At 39.3% G+C, this 23,111-nt stretch overlaps 1 protein-coding gene across 1 annotated transcript in view; it reads right to left on the bottom strand.

Moving 5' to 3' along the window:
• Positions 1–3,794: 3,794 nt before the first annotated feature.
• The window catches only part of aff2 (AF4/FMR2 family, member 2), a 154,108-nt gene continuing 134,791 nt past the window's right edge, over positions 3,795–23,111 (bottom strand). The window contains exons 16-26 of the mRNA XM_053323996.1: positions 20,285–21,370; positions 20,053–20,168; positions 15,262–15,511; positions 14,351–14,484; positions 12,429–12,492; positions 11,642–11,778; positions 10,661–10,732; positions 9,067–9,160; positions 7,495–7,547; positions 5,051–5,271; positions 3,795–4,283 (exon numbers count right to left, since the gene is read on the bottom strand). Coding sequence (XP_053179971.1) covers positions 4,162–4,283; positions 5,051–5,271; positions 7,495–7,547; positions 9,067–9,160; positions 10,661–10,732; positions 11,642–11,778; positions 12,429–12,492; positions 14,351–14,484; positions 15,262–15,511; positions 20,053–20,168; positions 20,285–21,370 — 2,349 coding nt within the window. The 3' untranslated portion in view covers positions 3,795–4,161. The remainder of the gene's footprint in view (positions 4,284–5,050; positions 5,272–7,494; positions 7,548–9,066; positions 9,161–10,660; positions 10,733–11,641; positions 11,779–12,428; positions 12,493–14,350; positions 14,485–15,261; positions 15,512–20,052; positions 20,169–20,284; positions 21,371–23,111) is intronic.

The raw sequence follows: 23,111 nt of genomic DNA, 5'->3' as shown, positions 1-23,111 counted from the left end.
AAAAAAAAAACTTTAAAAGGCATTTTTGTCAAACAACAGGAACTGGAGTTTGGACTGTTGTTCATAATATTCACTAGTAAACATTTTTCAGGCTTTCAGATGAAGAACTATTCGTCCATTTTAAAGGAATAGTTTTGCATTTTGGGAAATATTTTTGGGAAATACTAATATATTATGTTGTTCTTGCTGAGAGTTAGTTGAGAAGATTGATACCAGTAAATATGTACAGTAGCTAACACCTGCAGCTGGTTAGCTTACCATAAAAACTAGTGCTGTGTCTCAAATCGTATACTTCTGTACTTACACTTAGTCTTTTGACTGAGTAAGTGCGTTCACACTGAAAAAAATGGAGAATGCAGTGCATTATGAGTACCTGGATGGTGCACTCAAAATGGTCAAAAAGTTGAGTGTCGAAACTTTTGAACACTTCTCGCCCTAAACAGTCGCCATCTTGGCTAAGCAGTGGAAGGGGAGGGTGCACTTTCCAAACTGGAAATGGTGGCTAAGACATTGTAACAATGGTGAACATCGCTGCATTATACAAATGTATTTATACGTGCGTTTTTTGCTGATTTGGTACCATGAACGATAATGCGAATGCTAACCCTAACATGCTAACTAGCTAATCGTCATTTTCGGTAAGTATACATCAGTGTTGAAATTTGCACACTACACAAGTAGCTAAGTATATAGTGTACTGTTAGTACACAGAAATGTACTGACAGAAGTATGTGATTTGAGACACTGCATAGGAACAGGGAGAAACAGTTACCAAAATCAGCATCATTTGTTTAATTAAAAAAACAGAATAATTGTCTCAGGAAAAAGAAATAGTGTCATAGCATTAACATGCTTTTACATGTCAGTTTAAAGATTATTATGAAGCAGATTGAGATGTAGCGTAATAATTAGTGAGCTTTAGAGGTGCTGGTAGGCAGGTGTTGTTACCTTTGCACACAGCCAGGTTTCCTTAAAGTATTAATGCTAAGCTAAGTTAACAGGCTGCTGGTTGGAGCATATTTAGCGTACAAACAGTGTGGTATCAATCCTGTTGTCTAACTCTTGGCAAGAAAAGCGTATTTCCAAAAATGTTGCACTTTTACTATTAATGTTTGAAGTGATCTGTAAGTTATAGTGTTGTGCATTCATAGTGGCTCTGTATTTTCAGGTGATGTAGAACATTCACACTGCAAATGATTATGCAACAAGAAATACACTGACTGTTGTTTTTTTTCTTTTTCTTTTTCAAAATGGACACAAGTAGTTCTTGGTCTGAAGCTATAATTTATTGCATGCGATGGTTCAAAATTTTCAGGTCATATCAGACATTTCAGACAAAACCCAAACTTGCTCAAATCATCAAGAAAAAAAAAACAAAACAGCAACTGATGCAAATTTGACATGTTAAATTACTCATTTTTCTTAAAGCCAAACTCTGGTGTCGTCATAAACGCCAGTAAAAAGCTTATGGAAACATTTGATTTTACGAAAAACAATCTCATATTTATACCAATATGGTATGGAAAATCATTTAGATTCATTCTTTGTTCTTAAATAAATAGAGCAATTCCCACTGGACACGAATAGAGGCACTTGAGTTCTTTTTTTTTCTTTTTTTCCTTTTTTGACAAAGTGAAAATTACTTTTCACATGTACGCATTGTCTTCCCATACACATTCAACGATGGTCAAATGATCCAAGACTTAAAAACTCACACTTGATAAGCTGGATTTACAGAGACCATGAAAAAAAACGAAAAATCTAAATTTAAGACTTTACAGCACAGGAAGAAATCTTTTCTTTCCATGTGCCACAAAGGGTTAAAAATCGGATTATTTTTGGTGCTGTGTAAATGCAGCCGTAGCCTGTGCATGGACACACATACACACACAAACACACACACACACACACACACACACACACACACACACACACACACACACACAGATACCCTATTATCTTGTTTCACTTCATCATTCATTCACATTGAATCATTAACAAGACACAAAAAACAACAACAAAAAACCCCCACTGTTTTCAGGGATCACAGTCTATACATTATGATACACAAACATCATTATTGTCCAGTCAGGTAATGATTTAAATAGACTTGACAATCAGCTGTACACATATACACACAACAACACAACACAACGAATGTTGGGAAATGACTACAAGATATCCTGCAGATGATTGGATCTAATTAAGCGCTGTACAAAGTCAGATTTTGACGTCAGAGCAGAAAAGCAGACGTGAGATTTTCACCATTTGTACGTGGGTGGGGGGCTTAATTAGAGCCAAATCATATTGAATCTTGTAGTCCCCCCCCCCCCTCCCATAAGTGTTTGACACTTAGAGGGTGGGTTACATTGGGAATTAGAACTGAGAGAGAGTTCACAAAAGCACATAACCAGTGAGAGAAGAACCAGACAAATTGCTTTACTTGATGGAAGAAAGCCCTCATTTGTAGGACTGCTGGATTTGAGTGCTTGTTCTGCTGAGCTGTTAACTCCCCGGACCACTACTTGACCAGGTCTTATAATCCTCACTCTAGTTGAACACATCTTAAAGTTTATATCTTTAGCCAATTGTAGTGAGAGGCTCCATATGTGATATTTTAACGGTTAAAACAACCTGCTGATCCAGAGAACACGTGAGCTGCTTCGTACGCAGGGGATAAACTGAAGAGATCTCTAAATTAGCATAGGGGTGGTCCTGAACCTCAGAATTTCTTTTGATGGAAATATCTCTGTGTTGAAAACTGGCATTAAATGTGTGGTCAAACACACACATTTATATACAGTAGCAGTAAAAACTAGGATGCACCTTCCCATTAACTTGAATGAGAATGTGGGTCCAAACCTTTGACTGAAATATCATATTGTATGATTTCTTGAGGTAAACCACAACATAATACAGAATTAAAAAGCAGATTTAAAGTTTTCTGTATAAATCATGATAGATGTACATGTCCTGACCAGGGACCAGTGTGCTCCTCTGGGTTACATTGTTACAAGCTCATGGACACATATTATGTGCAATGTGAGCTTTTTTCGGCCAAATTTCGTCCAAAACATGGAGGCATTATTTCCTGTGAATTTCTTGTGCAGTGCGTGGATGGCGGACTCTGCCACTGGCAATGACTAATGACTAATGAGTGTAAATAAATTTAACAGCTACAGACAAATGAAAGCCAACCATTAATGGCATTAAATTGATTGATATGATGAAAATCTTAAGGATTATAACATTTAAAATGTTTGCGTTTGACTGACTTGTCAGCTACAAAGGATGGCTTTTCAGCAGCACTTCTTCTGATGCCATTTTGCATCCCTGTGACTAATGATGTTGTGAAAATTTAAGCTGTGAAAAGGGATGCTCAACACAGGCAGGTTCTAGGTTCTGCTTGCCAGAGTTTGTCTTGGATGATTCATCTATAAATACTGAAGATAGAATAAAAGAAAAGCAGAGGACTAGCTTCAGCCTCCATTAATTCAGCTCTACTGATTGTAGCTAAGCCTCTTTCCTTTACCAGCATGGTCCTTATCTAATGGATTGGACCGGTACTTTTCCACTTGGATCAATATCAGCCTGAGGCATTAATTCGAGTCCCAATCACACACACATTTCTAGGCCACTGCTGGAACAGATGAGCCTCTGTTGGGCTCCTTTGCTGCCTTCAGCTGCTTTAATCACATCAGCCCCTCACATATCTTTTTGAAAATTATCCTATCTTACTGAAAACACGTTTTACCGTTCCTCTTTAATTTTTTCTATTCATGGACACAGGGAGGTTTGCAGCTATCTATTGTTCTTTTAGGAATTTAAGCTACCTGTACTGATTTTAGTCTCTCCAAACAGCAGCATCAGCCAAATTTATAGTATGCTAATTTGTACTCTGTGAATCACTGTTGAAATTCCCAAATTTAGTTACTGTTCATTCCTAATTGCAGATGAATTTCAGCCTAATTAATCCACCCAGCCTGTGCCACTATTTTACCGTGGGTGGTGTCGGGTCATTTGAAGGATCCCAGTGGGAACTGAAGCATTGTCCTGAGTCTCATCTCACTTGTTATCTTGTTATCCCAGTTCTAGCTCCCAGGCTCCCATTTCTTTCTTTCTTTTTTTTACATTTTTTTAAGTTTGGCTCTGGTCCAGTCCCTACAGCAGGTGAGCCTCTATGCGGAGCCAGTGCAGTCCCTGCCTGATGTATCGGACCAGCTCGGTCATGCTGCTCTGCTGACTCAACGGCTCCATCACCGAGTCCAGCTCCTGGAAGAACTCTACAAGGGGGGGGTGAGGGAGAGACACAGTTACTGAGGGTTACTGTATCTGCTGCTGCTGAAATTAAACACACAACATCTGTCTCTGATGGCGCTGCAGGCATCCACACCTCATTGATCCACACCTTGACAAAACAATCACCGTTATACAGCACTTCATAATCTATGAAGTAAAAAGAAGTTAAATGTATTCTACTGCAGAAATCCAACTGTAACCATGGATCTTAAGCTTATTTGACCTTTTCTACCACATTCGTCTTCTTACATGTATTAAGAACTAAGTACTGCTGACTCTTATCAACTATTTCTTGTGTCTTTTTTTCTGTTGGTTGCATTTTTATAGAATTAAATATCCCTCTGGCTACTCTGTGTTACTGGGCTAATAGCCAGTTCATAAAATATTTTACATTTACTTTTCTAAGACTCTACTGTCAGGCGAGTGTTAAAAAACATCTGGAGCATAGGTTTTTACCATTCCTGAAGAAGAAACAGCAGTCTACTTGGAAAACACTGAAAACTGACAGGAGCAGTGATAGACTCTATGACTAAATGGACAAAGAACGCAGCAACACTTTCTGAACTTCACATTTCATCCACAGATGTCTGGAGAGTGTAAAAACATCACAGCAAAAATATTGAACATTGAAATTGTACCAACATTTAAAAAGATGAACACATGGACTTTTACTTAAAGTAATAGTTGATGGTCAACACTGACGATCTAGTTTCACCTTTTTGAGCCAAACATAACAGTTTTGGAGGCCTACCTTGGCTATCAGTGGCCAGTCTGTCGGCCGTCTCCCAGTGCTCATAGCTCCGCAGGATATTGTTGGTGATGTTAACGTGACTGGCAGCCATGTGGTGAATCCGCTGGGGAATTGCCACACTGCCCGACGAGCCCGGGGCACCTCCGGATCCTCCTCCTCCGGCTCCTCCGCTGCTTGCTGGGGAGGGGCTGAGCGAGAGGGGAGACGGAGTCCCGTTGACCCTGGAAACATACAAGAGAGGCAGTGAGTCCCTGTAACAGCAAGTGAATTAAACAGGAACTGACTGTGTGCTGGGAGAGCTGGGAGTTACTTGATAACATACATAGCGGAGGGTGTGCAATGAAGTCTGTCAACCAAGTGCCAAGTTGGAACAGTTTCTCCAAGCAGACTCAGTGGTGTCAAATGTGTTTCCACTAAATACTTCAATAGTTTTTTTTGTTTTTAAAGCTCCTCCAATCATATTTTGAATAAGTTGATAATTCTATGTGTAATATGAAAGTGGTCATTCATAGAAACTACCCTACAGAGAGTTATCACCTCAGTCTTTAGATCCCCTCAAAATGATGTAGCTTTTTAGGGTTTTTCACTGCCCCTCTCACTGCTGCAGCTGCTGGTTTCAACAAAAACACTCTAATAAACCCATCATTACCTATCACCAAACAGCAGACAGACACATTTAACAACTAGCTGGTGAAAATAGTTGAGCATTGAGCAGCTAAAAAGCCAGAGTTACTGGAGACCAAACCAGAGATGGTAGAACAGATGATATTGGATAGAAACACAACCCCAAATGAATGTTCATGTAGCTCCACGTCTGCTTGATGCATAATAACTGTTTGCTTTAAACACACAATGCTATAAAAAGGTTTGCAGCTCCTCTCAGACTCTATATTGCATTTTACATTATCAAATCTACTTGATTTGAACAGGAAGAAGTACATAAAGTGCTCTAAGGATGAGCATGAGATGAGCTTTTAAAGGAAAAAAAAGCACATTAATCCACTTCAGGGCAGTAAAAGCTACCATAAAAGGAGAAAAGGGATGAGAAGTAACATATTTGTGATTAAAAAAAACACAATTCATGGAACATTGGGTCTTAAGATGGTTTAATATAGATTTTGGCCACTGGGGGCAGCATTATGAACATTCTATAGTAATTAAGTTGTTATAGCATGTAAGCAAACACATGCCTATTATTTACACATCCAGCAGACACAGGCAAACATTAACTTTCATTTTCATTCACCTGATGAATGTAAGTACAATATTTACTCCCCTTTTAGCTCTCTTTTGGTCTCCACCAGCTCCTGAGAAAACAAGCTAGATCTGTAGCTGCAACTTGCTAATTTTTTCAGTTCATTGAGTGCTGGGCAGGTAGTGTACAATGAATTTATCAGAGCCTTTTCACTGCAAACAGCTGCCTTTTTTGTGTTTGAAAAGGGTAACAATGAGCTACACAGTGCGTAAAAGGCTCTGTAGAGCTGAGGGGAATGACAGAGCGCAGTGATCATTTTCTATGGGTTTGTCTCTATATATGCCCCTTTCAATTTACTTACAGCTATTTGTTCCATTTTACATAAATGGATTGAATGTACATACTGCACCTTTAACTTTGTGGAATGCTAAAAACACAACAGGGACATTAGACAGAGGCTAACAATCGTTCAGGCTTTTTTTTTTAATTAATAGGGAAATCAGTGTATCGTCTGCATAACAAATTAAAAATGATATATGAATGTTTGTAATGTTACACAATAATGTTGGAAATTAGTAGGAGAAAATACTTTGTTGCACTACTAAATGAAGTGTGACAAATGAGTTATCATTCCAGGCATTTATGTAATAAAAAGTGTTGAATGTGAGAGGGTGTGAAGCTTCTTTTCTGCTGTTCACTGTGTGGTAACATATGTCATGCTAGTACAAACTGCTCCCCATGACTTGCGCAGCCGGGTGTGTGTCTCTGGCAGTGATGTAATGTCTGTGATGTGGCCTTGACCCTCGCTGACCCAACGACTTGTGCCTTATTCAGTACTGCTCACACACATACACACCACACACACAAAGCTCCAGTCCTGCTGTTGTGCAGCGTCAGAGCTGTCCAAACTCATTAGCTTCACATCCACTGCTCCTCCAAGCCTCTCCTCCTCCATCTATCATCACTCCCTCCATCACTCCTTCTCATTCGACACTCAGCAGCCCCTCCAGTCTTCTCCTGCTCACATCTACAACAAATCAATCCCTTTATTTGCTTCCTGAGGGGTTTGTTTGAGCAAGTGGCTGTCAGAGACTGCGTGGTATTTTGCAGCAGAGCTCCGGTGAATTATAAATTCTCAATTATCTACAGTATGTGAATGAAGGGGAGGATGCTGTGTGTGTGTGTGTGTGTGTGTGTGTGTGTGTGTGTGTGTGTGTGTGTGTGTGTGTGTGTGTGTGTTTGTACTCACTTCCCATTGGTCCTCCAGGGAGAAGGTGCTTGGTGGGAACTCTTGGCTGAATTCTGAGCCACAAAAAGACACACAGTTAAAACATGTTTTTAACAGTGTGCTACAATATGTGATTTATCTGATAGTTTTAGAGAGACAACAGAATGAAGAATGAGAAGAGAAGTGTGTTTGTTTTGTTTGATGCATTTTAGTGTATTTGTACAAAGGCCCATGTAGGGACAGATATGACAAATTAGCTTAAGATATACATGCTGTGATATGTGGCATCGGCCCATTTTACATATTTGACCCATAAAAAAGAAAACATTAAATACAAATGTAAAAAACAGTATAAGTCATACTTACTCAATAGGCCTATCAAATATGTTATATAACAAAATATAAAATGTCAAACTAAATAAATGATTTTTGAAGTGATCATGAAAAGATATTTCCTTTGAAATGTGTTTTTAATCACACAGTAATAATATTGAAAATGAATGTTGATAAATGTTAACTTTCATAAGAACATACTGTACAGGTGCCTCTTCATATACGGTGTTTAAAGTTGTAAATAATGCCATTATTTATGGTTATTTATTTACTAGTGGTTTCTTCATTGTTTATGTCACATCAATAAGAATAACTTCTGGATTGCTTGATTTTGAAACATTTCCTGGTGTTTATGCTCCTCCAGCAGGACACTTTTAGATATAGTATAACTCACACTTTAAACTGCTCTAATCAGTAGCTTATCACTAATCTGTAAAGCATTACTATATAGTTAAGTAATAATTAATGAGGACATTAATTACAATTTTACACCATTTATAAAGGTTCCCTTGTTACAAAGTGAAGCCTCAGTAATATGACAAACCGTGCCACACAAAAGCATCAGCTAAATATATAGTTAAAATATATTAGTTTATATAATGTGAGCTTTAGCCCACTGAGCCACAAATTTGCCCTTTAACATTATAAAGGATGTAACGTTATTCAGTGACACACACTGAAAATCAACATTAATGCCTCGTGTGGATGAGCATATTACAGAACTGGTTACACTGTTTTTTGTGTTTCTTTTACTAAATGAATGGCTCCGACTCATTTCAGGGATTTTTTTTCTTCCTGTCAACACATACTGTATGTACACAGCCTGCGCACGTACACACACACACACACACACACGCATACAGCTAAACCCCCCAGTCAGCCACTTCCCAGAAATCCAATCCCATCAATGCAAATGCTGCACTGTGATAATGACATCCTCAGTAATTAATTAAACTAAACATAATTAATCAAAACAAGCACATTAAACCCTAACAATCCACTGTGATGATTGATGGAGCTAATTAATACATTAATATTAAAAGAGAAAGAGTGGATTTTAATAACGCCATGCAAAATTAATGCACAGGCACCATGAAAATGAATATGAAATGTATTTGAGGGATTGTAATTGGCTTTGTGTGTTTTTCAGCCACAGAGAGAGAAAAATGAGAGAGGAAGGAAATAGTCCATGTCCAAGTGTGTGTGCAAAATGTTTGTATCTGTGTGTGTATTTGCATAATGTGTGTGTGTGTGTGTTACCTTGAAGTACTCCATGAGCGACCGCGAGTACTTGACAGCGTGGTCTTTCTTCAGATGGAACATCCTCAGATACAGCAGAGACAGACAGCGGTTACTATGGAAACAAAACAATTAAAAGGCAGATGAAGCGTCTGTACAAATTCCCTTTAAAGCTCCATGCTCAATATTATTTTCATGTCATCCACACAAAAATTTGCCCAGACTTCAAACACACCGCACAAGTCCTGGTGGATTAGGGAGAACTTGAGTGAAGTGAAAGAATGTGGGAAATCTATAACAGTGTGATGTGAAAGTATAAAAACACACATCTTTTCACAGAGGTATAAAAACTGACTTTCTGTGTTAAGACAGAAATTTGCTGACTTATTTTTGATTGTAAAGTCAAACAAACACATTCATGAGGGACAAATTTCAATGTGATTTCACATCATAAAAAATAAGGAAGGAACAGTATGAAGAGCTGGAGGGAAATTAAGAGAAATGGGAAAATAATGCATTCATTTTCTTATGTTGTTGCCTCCTCAAACAGCATGTCTAATCGTAACATAGCAAGGTGTGTTACGAAAGGTCTGTCAAGTTTTAGATTTCTGCTGTATGTACGGGGTTGTAGTAAGACCGCTAGTCAACATTTGAAGAGTTTGAAGGGGAGGGGGTTCTTTTTCACACAATTCCAAAACCACAAGAACAAGAGCTAGCCCTGTTAACTGCATACGAGCTGTGCAAAGACAAAAAGCTTAACAGGCGAAGTAGTAGCAGTTTAGCTAACGGTCGTTTGGGAGTGTTGAAAGAAACAATACATTCTACAGTTTACACTTAATATTTAAAAAACGTATACTGAAATGTTGATGTATATTTTGTAGCTTTATTTCTGTATTTTCATGTTCCATACGTGTCACTTTGACTACTTTTAGTAAATAATGTGGCTGGCTGTGTGGAAGTGCCACTTCGACTGCAGGGAAAATACACTGTTTTAAATTATGAAGTATTTTTGCCTTTATTTAATATTTGAAAGTTGCCAGCAAGACTAAAGGACCCCCAAGGACAACACCACCCTCCACCAGGATATGATTTGAGAGATACTAATTAGTAACAGCCATTTTTTAAGCACCTTTTTAAAAAACACTTTTTAACATACACATTTTTTAAGAACAGCATAGTGCAACAACATCAATGCAAGGCATCATGATCTACAAAGTCCAAATAACAAACATTATACATTATGGATTATATATTATATTATATTGTTATAGGGGTGTATGCAAGTTTCCTTAATTGGCAAAGTGTACAGCGGAAGGTGTAAGGGGAAGCCACCAACCATGTACCTTATTCCAACAAATATACTGTCCATTTTGTTCATCCTGCAATGCCATAATAGGTAAAAAAAAAAAAAAAAGGAATACAAAAATCTAACAAAACGAAAACAATTGGAATGTAGTCACCATTTTCAAAAGGGGGATAACGGATTGCAGGACGGGGAGGACTTTTTATTTCTTAAATCCTGGCTATGGCCCTCCATATATTATATTCTGTACACACACACACACACACACACACACACACACACACACACACACACACACAAAGAAAATCATACCATAGAACGGCTAGTTTCTTCTCAGCGACGGTGGCTGAATGGCTGGTGAAGTTCTTCAACCTCATGGCATACCTGGAGGAGAGATGCTCATCACTCATCTTCTGACATTTCAACTTATTTGTAGGAGTGTAAACACACTTTTGGTGGTAGTGAATACAGGTATACTGATGCTTCTTTTTAATTATAAAATCAGGGTTTAAAGTATTCTAGGTGCTGCTCTTTCTGACGTAAAGACTATAAATTAGTGACATCGCAGTGGGCAATTAATTCCTTCAGCCCAGTGACAGTGAGCATCCACCATGCTGAAGTGCCCTTAGGCAAGACAAGCTACAGATTAGCTTAAACTGACACAGTGAAGGATGAATTTCTCCTTTGGTTATTGATTAGGTATTTAAAAACTGCTGTAGGGGGTCAGCTGTTGCCTTCTGCCCTCAGTGACCTAATCAACTCTGTGTGAACGCTTAGCGAGTTGGTTAATCAGTCAAAATGAAATTCAGCTGTGACAGGTGAATCAAGCGAGAGGAGTTACACCTTTATGCTTTATTGATCTCTGTAGGAAAATTCTTGTCCTGCCTCCTGCTCCCTCCACTGGGAGGTCAAAGGCCGGAGCGCCAGATCAGCAGCCCTGCAGCTGCTAAAGATTCAGCGTCTTGCTCGAGGACACCTCAACAGGATGGATGACTGCAAACAAGTAGAGCTTGAACCTGAGTCCTTCAGTTAAAAGACTCTCTCCAGCTACACCACCCTGCTGTCAACCTGACTACTTTCAGAGGCAGCAGTCATTTGTTATTCTCAGTTTGCTCTCTTAAAGTTGTACTTAACGACTTCACACACTGGCAGCTCTGAAAGGCTGAAAAACAGCAGCGATCCAGTAATGCAACACTAGTAAACTGTGCTCATTAGAAATCTGCAGGTCGGTAAGGTGTCAGACTGTTGTTTAAGCTTCAGTTGACAATGTCACTGCTATATATCCTTCCATACCTGATTAGCTCGACAGTTTCAGAGTACATTGTATATGGTGATTTGGCCTCTAGTGGATCTCGCTCCATAGCATTTCCACACTCTATGAAGGAGAGGGCGCCGTCTGCGTAGTTCACTGCTTTACCAAATTTATCCATCTGCAGGTGGAGAGGAAAGAAAAGAAATCAGTGGCACAGAGAAGACAAGATGCAAAATGTAATATAGAAGAAAATGAAAAGAACTGTAACATAAAAAAGAAGATGAGAGAAGACGTGTAAGACAGAGATGGAATAAACAGCATTGTGGCAGACGCACAGTCTTCTCTTTGAATAATCTCCTGCTAAGATGCAAATTCCCAGATAAATCAGAGGAAACAACGCGTAAACATAAGACAAATAACAAGATAAATAAATCCCATTTCATTGTTCAGGGGGGGGATCAGATAATTCTTTTGATATTGTATAATCTTGCAGACATCCTCAGTCCTTGAATGTAATGTTCCCTTGGAGACAAATGGTGCAATAAATAACACAAATTATACAGTACAGTCCTTGATGTGAAATAGATTTTCATTCTACCAAAACTCACAGTGCACTCACGCACACACAGGCAATAATACACACATCTCTACACATAATAACAGTCTCTAGATTGTAGATGTTAACAATGTATGTTTTCAAATGATTTTCTTGCTATCTTTGTGTATCTAACTGCCTGCCGTCTCTTTGCTTCCTACATGTGCTCGGGCATGGAGGTGAAAATGTGTGTGTGTAACTTGTGTCTTTGTGTAATTGCAGAAAAAACGTACCAGTGCGTCAGCTTTGTGCTTCAGTCTCTTAGCCTCCTGCATGTAGTAGTCTGCACTGTGGACTCTGCAAGCAGCACAGAGGAAAACACAACCTTAAGCAGCATGTTTGCACAGACACAAAACCTAAAAAAAAAAAAAAAAAAAAATTCCTTCATGTGAGAGTGATTTACATAATCAACGGCTACACAAATCTTGCGGTGAGTTATATACAGTAGCCTACTTAGGTATACATACAGTACCTGAGGCTTAGTGTAACCTTAGTATAACAACAAAACATGTTGTTTCATGAATAATGCAGGAACCCTTTGGGACAAATAAGTAACAAGATGCATCATCTTTTCAGGTTTCAACAAAACTGGAACGGTGGTGAGGAAGTAACACCAACATACAGCAACAAGAGGTACTATCAATCAAATTGGATGAGGTGTGTAAACTTAGACAATTGTACAAAAAAAGTACAATTTGTATTAAGACAGACATGAGATTGCATTAGAGGTATCCGTGGGGGCGGCTCAGTCCCAAGTGATCAAGGGAATAATCGGTTTCAAATTACACTCAGTATTAGGTATTATTTATTAAGACAAAGACATGATTCATAAATTCCAAAGAATATTTTATATATTGCTTCTCTTTTTTGACTGCAGCTGCTCATTTATTGACCATTAAGTAAACCCCTCCCCTGAACAGTTATTGTCCAATCATAACTTAAAGTTGCAGTGTGTAGGATTTACTGGCATCTGGTGGTGAGGTTGCAGATTGCAACCAACTGAATGACTCTCCCCCATTCTGGGCCACTGTAGAAACATGGTAGTGCAACCTGGCTCATTCTAAGGTAACGAAAATGAAATGATGCCCATTTTTAGGTGATTAGATTCTAATTAAAATATACTTATGAATATTATATTTCATTTTTTGCCAAGTCCGTTCCACTAGATACCACTAAATTCTACACATAGCACCTTTAATCTTAACCATAGCTTAATCTGCTAAGTAGTGACAGCTAATTAAATCTCTTATTCTTGGCAGCAAATTGATGGTTGTCAGCTCTTTCAAAAATGACTATGAATTAAAGGCAATAAATCTGCCTCCATTATCACTGTAGACTGTGTGTGTTTCTATTAAGGATGGAAAGTTTGACAGTCGTAGAAACAGTATCTAAGGGGGATTGGGTTCAGCAAATTGTCATTTGGTGGTGCATCATGCTGCTACCATTGTTTATGTTCTCTCTATTTTTGTCTGTTTAATTTGGACAGCTAACCTCATGTCACTTTTGGATGCATGTAAAAAACCTTGAGAATACACTATTGATCATGGAGAATATATTTAGTAGTGACAATCAGTCACTGTCAAGCCTTTCTCTCAATCCACCATCTTCCACAAACTGTGAAAATGTATGTGTTTAGATTGGAAAGCAGTGCACTTCTCTTCTTTTGTATCATGAAACATTTTCCCTTTGTTCCATTTGCCAAATTCAATGTAATGTAATATTAATGAACTGCAATGTAGAAACTGAGTTTACAGTAATTATGATCATGTTGAATACAGAAATCATCAGCCTGTCTTACATGACTTACTATTTAGATATCTCAGCTTGGAGCTTCATTAAATAAATCAATAAATGAATCATCACATAAAGAAACAAGATGCATCACATGTATGCAGTGGAATGAACAACACACACATCCATGTAGAGGTGAGACAGCTGCTGACTTCTAACAGTGGAAATGGGAAAATAAAGGGAGTTATGTACTCTCAGCAAGGTCTCATGAATAACAACGATGATTAAGGATGAAAACACATCTATAAATCATGTTGCTGAAAGCACTTCATGAGTGTGGAGTAAATATCCACCACAAACTAAATTCATCAGTGTTAACTGTTATAACACCTTTAAAATGTGTTGTTAGTGTATTTCTACATACGTGTCGCTGAATGACAGTCGCGGCCTGCGAGGTTCTGAAGGTTCCATGAGCGGTTCTGGCCACACCTCTGAGTCTGACTGTCCGTTGGCATGGTAACTGTCCCCACAAGGCTTCTCACCGTGAAGATCCATTTCCTGTAGAAGGGACGCAATCGAAATTCACGGTTTTAATCTTATTAATTAGTATTACATATATGCTGGTTTCATTAACTGTCTTCCTGCTGAAAACATGTAGCTGATATCAGTTTTCTGATGCCACTCTGCAAAACTTTACTGACAGCTATTCATTCATACTTGTGACAGTTTCCCGTTGCCAGCTGAGTCAGTGTCATTGTATTGAATGGACAGTGGTTATGAATTCACACTGTTGATTCACAGGATAAATGTACATTTTTGCTGTTTACACCTTTCTTGAAAGGGTGCAACACCATATGAAAAAATAAAGTAATCCATACATTATTATTTTTATAATTACTGCTACATTTTGTAACATACTTGAGTTTTATGTATCTGCTCTGCTATTTTTGATGGTTTTTTTGTGCTGCACTGCAAAGCACTATTTTAGTGACTGTTTTTTGCTCCTGAAACTCAAAGTGCAGGTAAGGAAGCATGACTCATATCACTGGAAATCTGCCATGCTGTAAATTTATACATTTTAAGAATGGCATGTCATTAACTTGAGAGTTATTTTTGGAACAGTGTCAGGCGAGAAACTCAATTTTGCACTAAGGAGATAATGCCTCTCGCCTGCTATCACTCAAACGTGGTGTATATTAAAAGTGTGGACAGTGAAACATCAAAGCTAATGATCTACCTGGGAGACCAAGCAGGCCTATCATGTGGAAACCTATTTATTATTAATTAAAAAAGAACAAATCCGCACATAAACGGAGAGATGCAAAAGCCACTCACGCTGCCATTTCTTGCGTGCAATGATGCCTTGCTTTCACCTTTCCTGTGTCTATGTGAGGAAGAGGAGGAGGAGGAGGTGGAAGTGGAAGAGGTGGAGCAGGGTAACAACCCAGCGGCGCCACCCTCCTGGTTTAGAGAGGAACTGCTGTCGCAGGTCCTCTTCCGAGGGGGGTCGTCAGAGAGTGGGGACAGGAGAGGAGGGAGCAGCTTGTCATCACGCCGTCGCGACTGCTTCCTGTTCAGAGAGCTGCTGAACACATAGACACAAAAATAACAGCGGTGTGATCATTTGTTTATTTAACATAGTGCTACTTACCTTTTATTTTATCTTCATTGGGAATCTTTGCTCTAATTATCTGGATTACGTACGCCAATTGCAGAAGTGTGATTTATTTTGTTTTGTTTCAATTAACACCTCCCATACATCGCCTAGTAGCACAGCAGGGGTGAGAGGGGTGAGACAGGGTGTTTGTTCTATCAACACTGCTGCAGGTCCCTAATATCTGTTGTTTTTACAGCTCATTCATGTACATTAATGAATTCCTTTTTAATGAACAACATGATTTATCTGACAGTTGCACTATTAAAAACTGTTGTATGATCCTTGAGAGTTCAGTGTGTTGGAACTTAAAATATTAAGATAAAACCAATTAAAGCAATGATCAAGAATCATTTTGAAAATAAGAAGCAATGATGATACAACAAAGTTACCAATTGTGACATCTTAAAATATGCTTTTTTTAAGACTGTTGCAGCCTTAAAGTCCATATCATAGCAAAGACAGGTACATGTATAATTTAAAAAAAGTAAATCTTTTTCCAGTACAGAAACAGTTGCTACCCCGAGTTAATAGAAAAACATGCAAATCTGCTGTTATCATATTTTATATGCTTCTACAGCTTAAAGGTGCAGTATTTAGGATTTAGTGGCATCTAGTGGTAAGGTTGTAGATTGCAAGAAACTAAAAACACCCCCTCCTCCCCCAAGTGTGTAATGACACTTGTGAAAAACATGAAAGGACCTCTCTAGAGCCAGTGTTTGGTTTGTCTGTTTTGGGCTACTGTAGAAAGATGGTGGTCCAACATGGCGGCTTCAGTAGAAGAGGACCCGCTCCTTATGTAGATAAAAAAGGCTCATTCTAAGCTAACGAAAACACAACACATTCTTATTTTCAGGTGATTATACAGTACATTAATTAAAACATATTTCTATTTCTGCCAAGTCTGTTCTGCTAGATGCCACTAAATTCTACACACTGCACCTTTAAGTGGTTTTCAGGCCACTTTTGTATTACTGGATTCTCCAAAAACATGCAGCACTAATCAGTAGCTATTGAGCACATGTAGAAAAATGTTTGTGGACATCTATGTGTTCACAGTGGTACACACTGAACACACTGGTTTGAAAGGTTAGAGGCTTTAGTAGGATCCTGATAATCCTCTTCTTGAGTTACCGATATACTGATCCCCTGTCTTGTCTGATGCTCGTGTCAAGTGTCAGAGTCCTCAAGTCTGACCTGAAGCCCTGCTGCTTTCTGCCTGTTTGTTCCTCCTTTTGAATGATGCTCTGTCCACCTGGACTCTTTTCAAGAAATGATCCTCCATCTATTGAGCTTTCACGGCCAACCAAGCTGCCCACTATGACTCCAAACACATCCTCAACCTGTTCTTCCGCTTGCCCTACCAATACCAACATCCCCTCCTCGACTGCTGTTTTATCAGCCTGCTTCCTATTACTTTTAGTGGTGTCACTGGACTTCCTAATATTGTTCTTAGTCTATGTTCACTTCATTCCACTTATGCCTCCTATAAAACCCCATCTGAAGAGGGAGGTTTGCTTTTTAATACTGAGTTCCATTTATTTCAAAAGTTGGAAGTCAGAGCTGGGAATGATGTCACACCCAAGTTTCTGACATCCAAAAAACAGTTCTAGCCAGGTTAGACAATATTAGCAATACCAGTTTAGAAAAAGGCATTTTGCTGTGTTTTGCTCATACAAACATCATAGCAACATGTCCATAGATAGAAGTTGGACAATACTGGGTGTACAAATGATTTAATGAGACACAAATAAGACAGGAGTGCTCATAAACAGGATGTTTTCCTCAACCTTCACATTGTTGATGCATAGTACATAGATGTTGGATGTTGAGGTCAGATTAGGGTCGGGGCTGGTGAGGTTCTTCAGACTTTTATGAGTCAGAAATACGTTTCTGGGAACTCGGAAATTCTGACTTCTGAGTACAAATGGAACACATCATTCAATCTTAGTCTCTCTCAATGTGTCTCCCACACGTTTTTTGGCTTCGTATGCTGTTTTGGTATGTATGTAGAGGGGCAGGAACATGTAATGTTTGTACTGTATGTAAAACCTAGTGAGATACTGGTTTGGGCTGATTTGGGGCAATATATAAATAAACTGGCTTGACTGGACGTTTTTTAACTTTGTCATCACTATATTTTATCAAAAAATACACATCTCTAAAGCGGATACCCCAACAGCACAAGCATCCAGCATGTAGAGCTCCCTCCTCTCTAAGCTGAGCTAACAATGCTAACGATGTTGTTGAGATTTCATTTACAGACGCTGAATGATAATTTTCCTTCTTAAAATTGTTGTACTTTTGCCTTCCTTCCCCTTGCTAGAGCATCCTCGATTATTCCCTCAGCTCTCTTATTGTAGCGCTTGTGACTCATATTGTTTGCAACACAACAGATAATATTTTTATGTTTTTCCTCTCCCTGGAAACTCTGGGGGGTTTGATGCAGCGAGAAAGTTGCTGAGCTCGCAGAACAACGCCCCAGGCCCCCGACATTAGTAATAATATACAAAACCAGGGAGACAAAGACTAATTAGTTGCTGCAGAGTGTGTGTACGTGCTTTCGGTGTCTGTGTACAGCATAATTGATGTGTGCAAGTGTGTACATCTATGCTAATTTGCGTGCATTTATGTGTGTCTTTCCTTAAGTGGATGCCGGTGCGTGTGCAGGAAAGCATGTGAGGGCTCTCATACTTCTTTTAAAGGGATAATAAGTTAAGAATTTTACAGCCCCGTAGCACAAAATGACCAGAGTATATCTGCCAGATATTCCTCTGTAATACCATTGTGATGACTTGTCCAGGTGGGAAGTTTTCTGGCTTTCAAAGAGGACATCACACATATAAAACCTGTTGTCATATGAGACCTAACTGATTAAAACAAAGTGATAATAACTGTCAAAAGTCACAGGTTATATAAATTGCTGAATGGTACTGAGGAGGGTGATCACATCATCATAGTTTACAGCATCCATAAAAAGCCTCTCGGGTGATAAACAGACACTTTGGAGACTGAGGCGTCTGCTGTTCCAATGTCACAGGTTCAACTCTGGGTCAACCCTTCTTTTTTTGCTGCCACCTTTTCCCTCTTTGATAACGCCGCAACGCTATAAAAAAAAAGATTCCCTCTGTAGCTGTCACATTGAGGCTTATTTATAAAGACAGCCAGCTTAGACTGTTTTTAATAATCCACACGGAAAGCTTAAATTCACGGTTTGTCATCCCTGTGTCACAGTGTGAATCGTGTTCGCCTCTCCGGTGACTTCATCACCACATTAAAATTTGGAAGCCTTTCTAAAAATATGCTTTCATTCCATTAAAAGTAGTTTGATTGTCTCTACCAGTGTCTGTTCCAATCAACCAAGGCTGTGTGGTTCAGTTAGTTAAAGAAGGGGATGAATGGAAAAGGCAAAGATGATCCTACTCAAGTTTGCTAGTTTGAGGTAATTCAATCATACATTGTTTCATTTTTACTAGAAGTTAAGCACATTGACCTTCCATACCTATCCTCCCCATCTCCTAACATGGTTTGGACATACTCCCACTGATATTCTCTATGTCCCCTTGTAGGGAAAGACAGCAAGGAAGCAATGAAAGCAAATGGAGATTGCAAATAATTAAGTAATGCCAACAGTGAAATGATCTTCATTGGATTTCAGGAGTGTTTGTGTGCTGAAATGTTGAAAGAAACTGAGAGCTCAACTGGGTTTGTTTTCTTTGGCTGCTGATAAAACTCATTTAGTGATTTTGGGTTTAAACAGTATAGATAGTCATGTGTTTGTTTAGCTCTAGAATAAAATACAACTCATCCAAATCTTTTTCCAAAGAGCTGATGTTTGCCATAGAAGTACACTTGTATCTGTTTATGTCTTTACAGGTTATGAATACATGTTGATTGGCCATTTTTTTTTGCTTTTATTGGTAGTAGACAGCAGTGTGATGGCCAAGTAATAGCAGTAGAGAGATGGAGACTGACACAATGGACCATTATCACAGCAAACAGGTGGAATTTACAATATTATTGAAGGCTGCATAGTATTTCGGTGAGCTAGTATCAGTAGCTCTGGTTTTGAGCCATTTAATCCTCTAAAGTAAACATCAGCTATCAGTAATTGAGCTTTTGATTCTTGAGCTTGGACACAAACCATCAGACACAATGAGAAATACTTCCTTTCAAAGAAAACATTACTTGAATTTCTGACAGCTGACAGTTACAGCAGGGTGGTAAGTAAAATGTAGTGCAGCATACACACACACACACACACACACACACACACACACACACACACACACACACACACACAGCACTGTATTGCATTCTGCTCTGTTGAGTCTGCAGTTAGTGGATTGGTACTGAGCCAGTATCTGCCTCCTCTGATAGATTTTCTCCTGTAAAGGCTGAAGAGTTGGTTTTGTTGATTCTGAGGGACTGACATCAAACCTTGGTGGTTAGTACACACTGTTAACACTTACTCTGTGGAGCTGTTCTTGTGGTTGTGTATTGGAGAGATGCAGGGTGGGAGGAGCTGACAGTCTTTGTCCAATCGCAGCTTCTTGTTGCCGTTGACCGATGGCTCGCTGTGGTCCGACTGGGAATAGAGAAGAAACATGACACACTTGAGTCAAAGCAGATGACAAGGATCTAAATGTATAATCGCTGAGTAAATAAAACTACTCAAACACATGAGGAGATATTCATTCCCACCTTGTGTTTCCTCTTGCTCTTGCTGGTGTGTTTCTCAGTTGGGACCACCATGCTGCCAGCTGCTTGCCTCCTGTGTTTGCCTCCGCTTTCTCCTCTCTCCGTCCTTCCGGGCAGCCTTGGATTACTCTGTTCTTGCACAGGGGTGTTGTTGTCCAGGACCCCCAGACCTTGGCACACCTTCTCTCTCCTCTCCGTCGTCCTCTCTCTCTCCCCGAGCCCGAACCTCTCTCTGTCCTCTCTATCCGCCGCCTGCTTCTCTCTCTCTGCTAATCTGTCTCTGTCACCCTGCCTCTCTCGGTCCTGCGCTAATCGCTCATTTTCTTCATCCTGTCTTTCCCCTTTTGGTAACTTCTGTCTTTCTCTCAGACCAGGCCACTCTCTGTCTTCCTGCTTCTGTCTTTCTCTCTCTGCCATCCCTACCCTTTCCCTCTCCCTTTCTGCCTGTCTCTCTCTCTCTCTGCCTTCGCTCCCGTCCCTTTCTACCATTCCCACTCTGGATCTCTCCCCCAAAACTTGCCCAGGAACCCTGCTGAGCAAACTCAGATCAATTTTCACCCACAGGCTCTGGATTTCTTGGTACTCCCTCAATGGGGAAAGAGGCACATCATGCCCCATGTTGGACGGTGGTGACATGGACTCCAGGTCCTTACACTGACCTCCTAACCCTCCAGGATCGGGGACAGAAGTACCAAATGAAGCAGTTATGTTGCTAATGCTTAGGGAGTTACAGCTACTACTGTTGCCATTAGTGTTGCTGCTGATGCTACTATTACTACTGCCACTGCCATTAGCGGCAACACTGCTACCATCTTTAACACGTAGCCCTTTCCCTCCAAATGTTGCCAGATTTCCCAGACTGCCAGCTGAGCTCAGGCATGGCGGGAGGAGAGGGGCATGTACATGAGCGTTGGACAGAGTCTGTGTGTTAATTGCAGAGCGTGTCGTCTGAGGTGGCAGAGCGGGGATTTTGATGGCTTCCTCTGAATCCGAGTGGCATTCCGAAGAGGAGGAGGAGGAATCTGTTTCGATGAATTCTCGGGATTTGGGTGTGATTTTGCTGTTGGGACCACGATGCTTCCTCTTATCCTGTTTGATACACAGTAAAGACAAATAGGAGAGTTTGAGTTGTTTCATACTGATCTACTTCTATTCATATGCACTAAAAGCTAAATGTAAAACACTAAACTACTACTGTGATAAAAGAAAATATAGCGCCTGCAGTTGACAGAAAGAATAATCAGTAAAGCTACAGTACGTATATACATTACAGCATGTGATAATATCATGCAAATTAGGGCAGCACAAGTTGTCGGCATGTTCAGCTAATCTGTGAAGTGAAATGAAACATGTCTGACTTTCTAATTTTCTAACATCGGTGATATTCGCTGCGCATGAGTCACACAATCGAGCACAGACGGGCTGACGTCTGACACATGCTAATTAAAAGATGTGATTTTTACATAAGGGTAAACTAAAGTGCTGCTTTTTATCTTTTCATGGAATTTCTTGACAATAAGAATAATGAAGTACATCACCCGCTTCATCATTCCACACAGCAACCTGTCTTATATCCGATACTACTTTATTTTACTATATGTTTTTTACTACTATTGTTTTATTACTTGTTTACTTACTTATTATTTATTGTTCTTTATTCTTTTTTTATTGATACTCTTTCTATTTTTACGATCTACTTTGCTGCTGCAACAATGTCAATTTCCCCACTGTGGAACTAATAAAGAATATCTTATTTTATTTATTTGAACAGTGATGTGTGTGTTGAGAAAACAGAGGCAGATGTAGCAAAGACAATGTTCCCAGTCCTGAGGAAAACCCACCCATTTAACAGACACTGGACCACAGTTTGTTCTCCAGAATTCTTTCAGTTGTTGCTGAATTGTTGCCATCTGTAAAACCCATTCTCAATAATGTTCTGTAGTGTTGCTCTACTGTTCTGCTGCTGTGTTTTCTGGAAAGTTCTGTTAGCGGTCCTGCCAGCTGTTCTGCGAAGCTAAGGCTGGCAGCACATCAAGTGTTGTGACAGCACGCACAGCAGAGGCTGCTGATGTCAGTACTGATCTTAATATCCCATTTATTCAGGTTCATTTTGTGAAGAGAAAAAGGAGATCTTTTTAGATGTTGTGAGTGTGGCCTTAGGTTTTATTACTGAATGCATTCAGAATGTAGATAATGTAGAATCATAGAAATGTGTTAAATGTGGGTCAACAACTAACTTTACAGCTATTCACACTAAATTATACATTACATCTTTGTCTTATTATGCCTTGATTTAAAGCTATGCTCATTAGTGAGGGTCAAGCCTTTAGTGGAAGTGAAATGAACTTTTGTCTTGTGTTTTCTTCCTGTTAAGTTTTTTATAGCTATTATTAGGTAAGAGAAAAAATAGAAAACATAAAGAAGACAGCGGATAATTATACAGTACGTACAGCAGAAGTGAATTCAAGTGTGAACTTTTGACTGCCTGTCAAACTGACTGAACCTCGCGGTGCTGTTGAAGACGTGGCAGATGTCAGGGTCAGACACGTCAGTCTAACGTCAGATGTGTAAAGTCTTGATTGATTAGCTTCTTTTTGTGAGTTGTTGATCTCCAAATGTATTTTTTTGATGTTTCAGTCATGCTGACGACTACCATAGCTTACCTGTTCTTCATAAAATTAGCTTTTTTTCCCCTTCTTAGCCATCAAGTATAATTCAGACACCAAGAGCTCAAAACATGCACTGACTTGTCTAATGAAAGATCACTATTTCTTCTGTATCCTTGTAAAAATGAGTGTATATTAATGTTTCACATGTCAACCTTAGTTGA

The sequence above is a fragment of the Scomber japonicus genome, chromosome 8, assembly GCF_027409825.1.
Source record: "Scomber japonicus isolate fScoJap1 chromosome 8, fScoJap1.pri, whole genome shotgun sequence".
Classification (NCBI taxonomy): domain Eukaryota; kingdom Metazoa; phylum Chordata; class Actinopteri; order Scombriformes; family Scombridae; genus Scomber; species Scomber japonicus.
The sequence above is the reverse complement of the archived record's forward strand: the minus strand, read 5'-3'. Positions and strand labels throughout refer to the sequence as shown.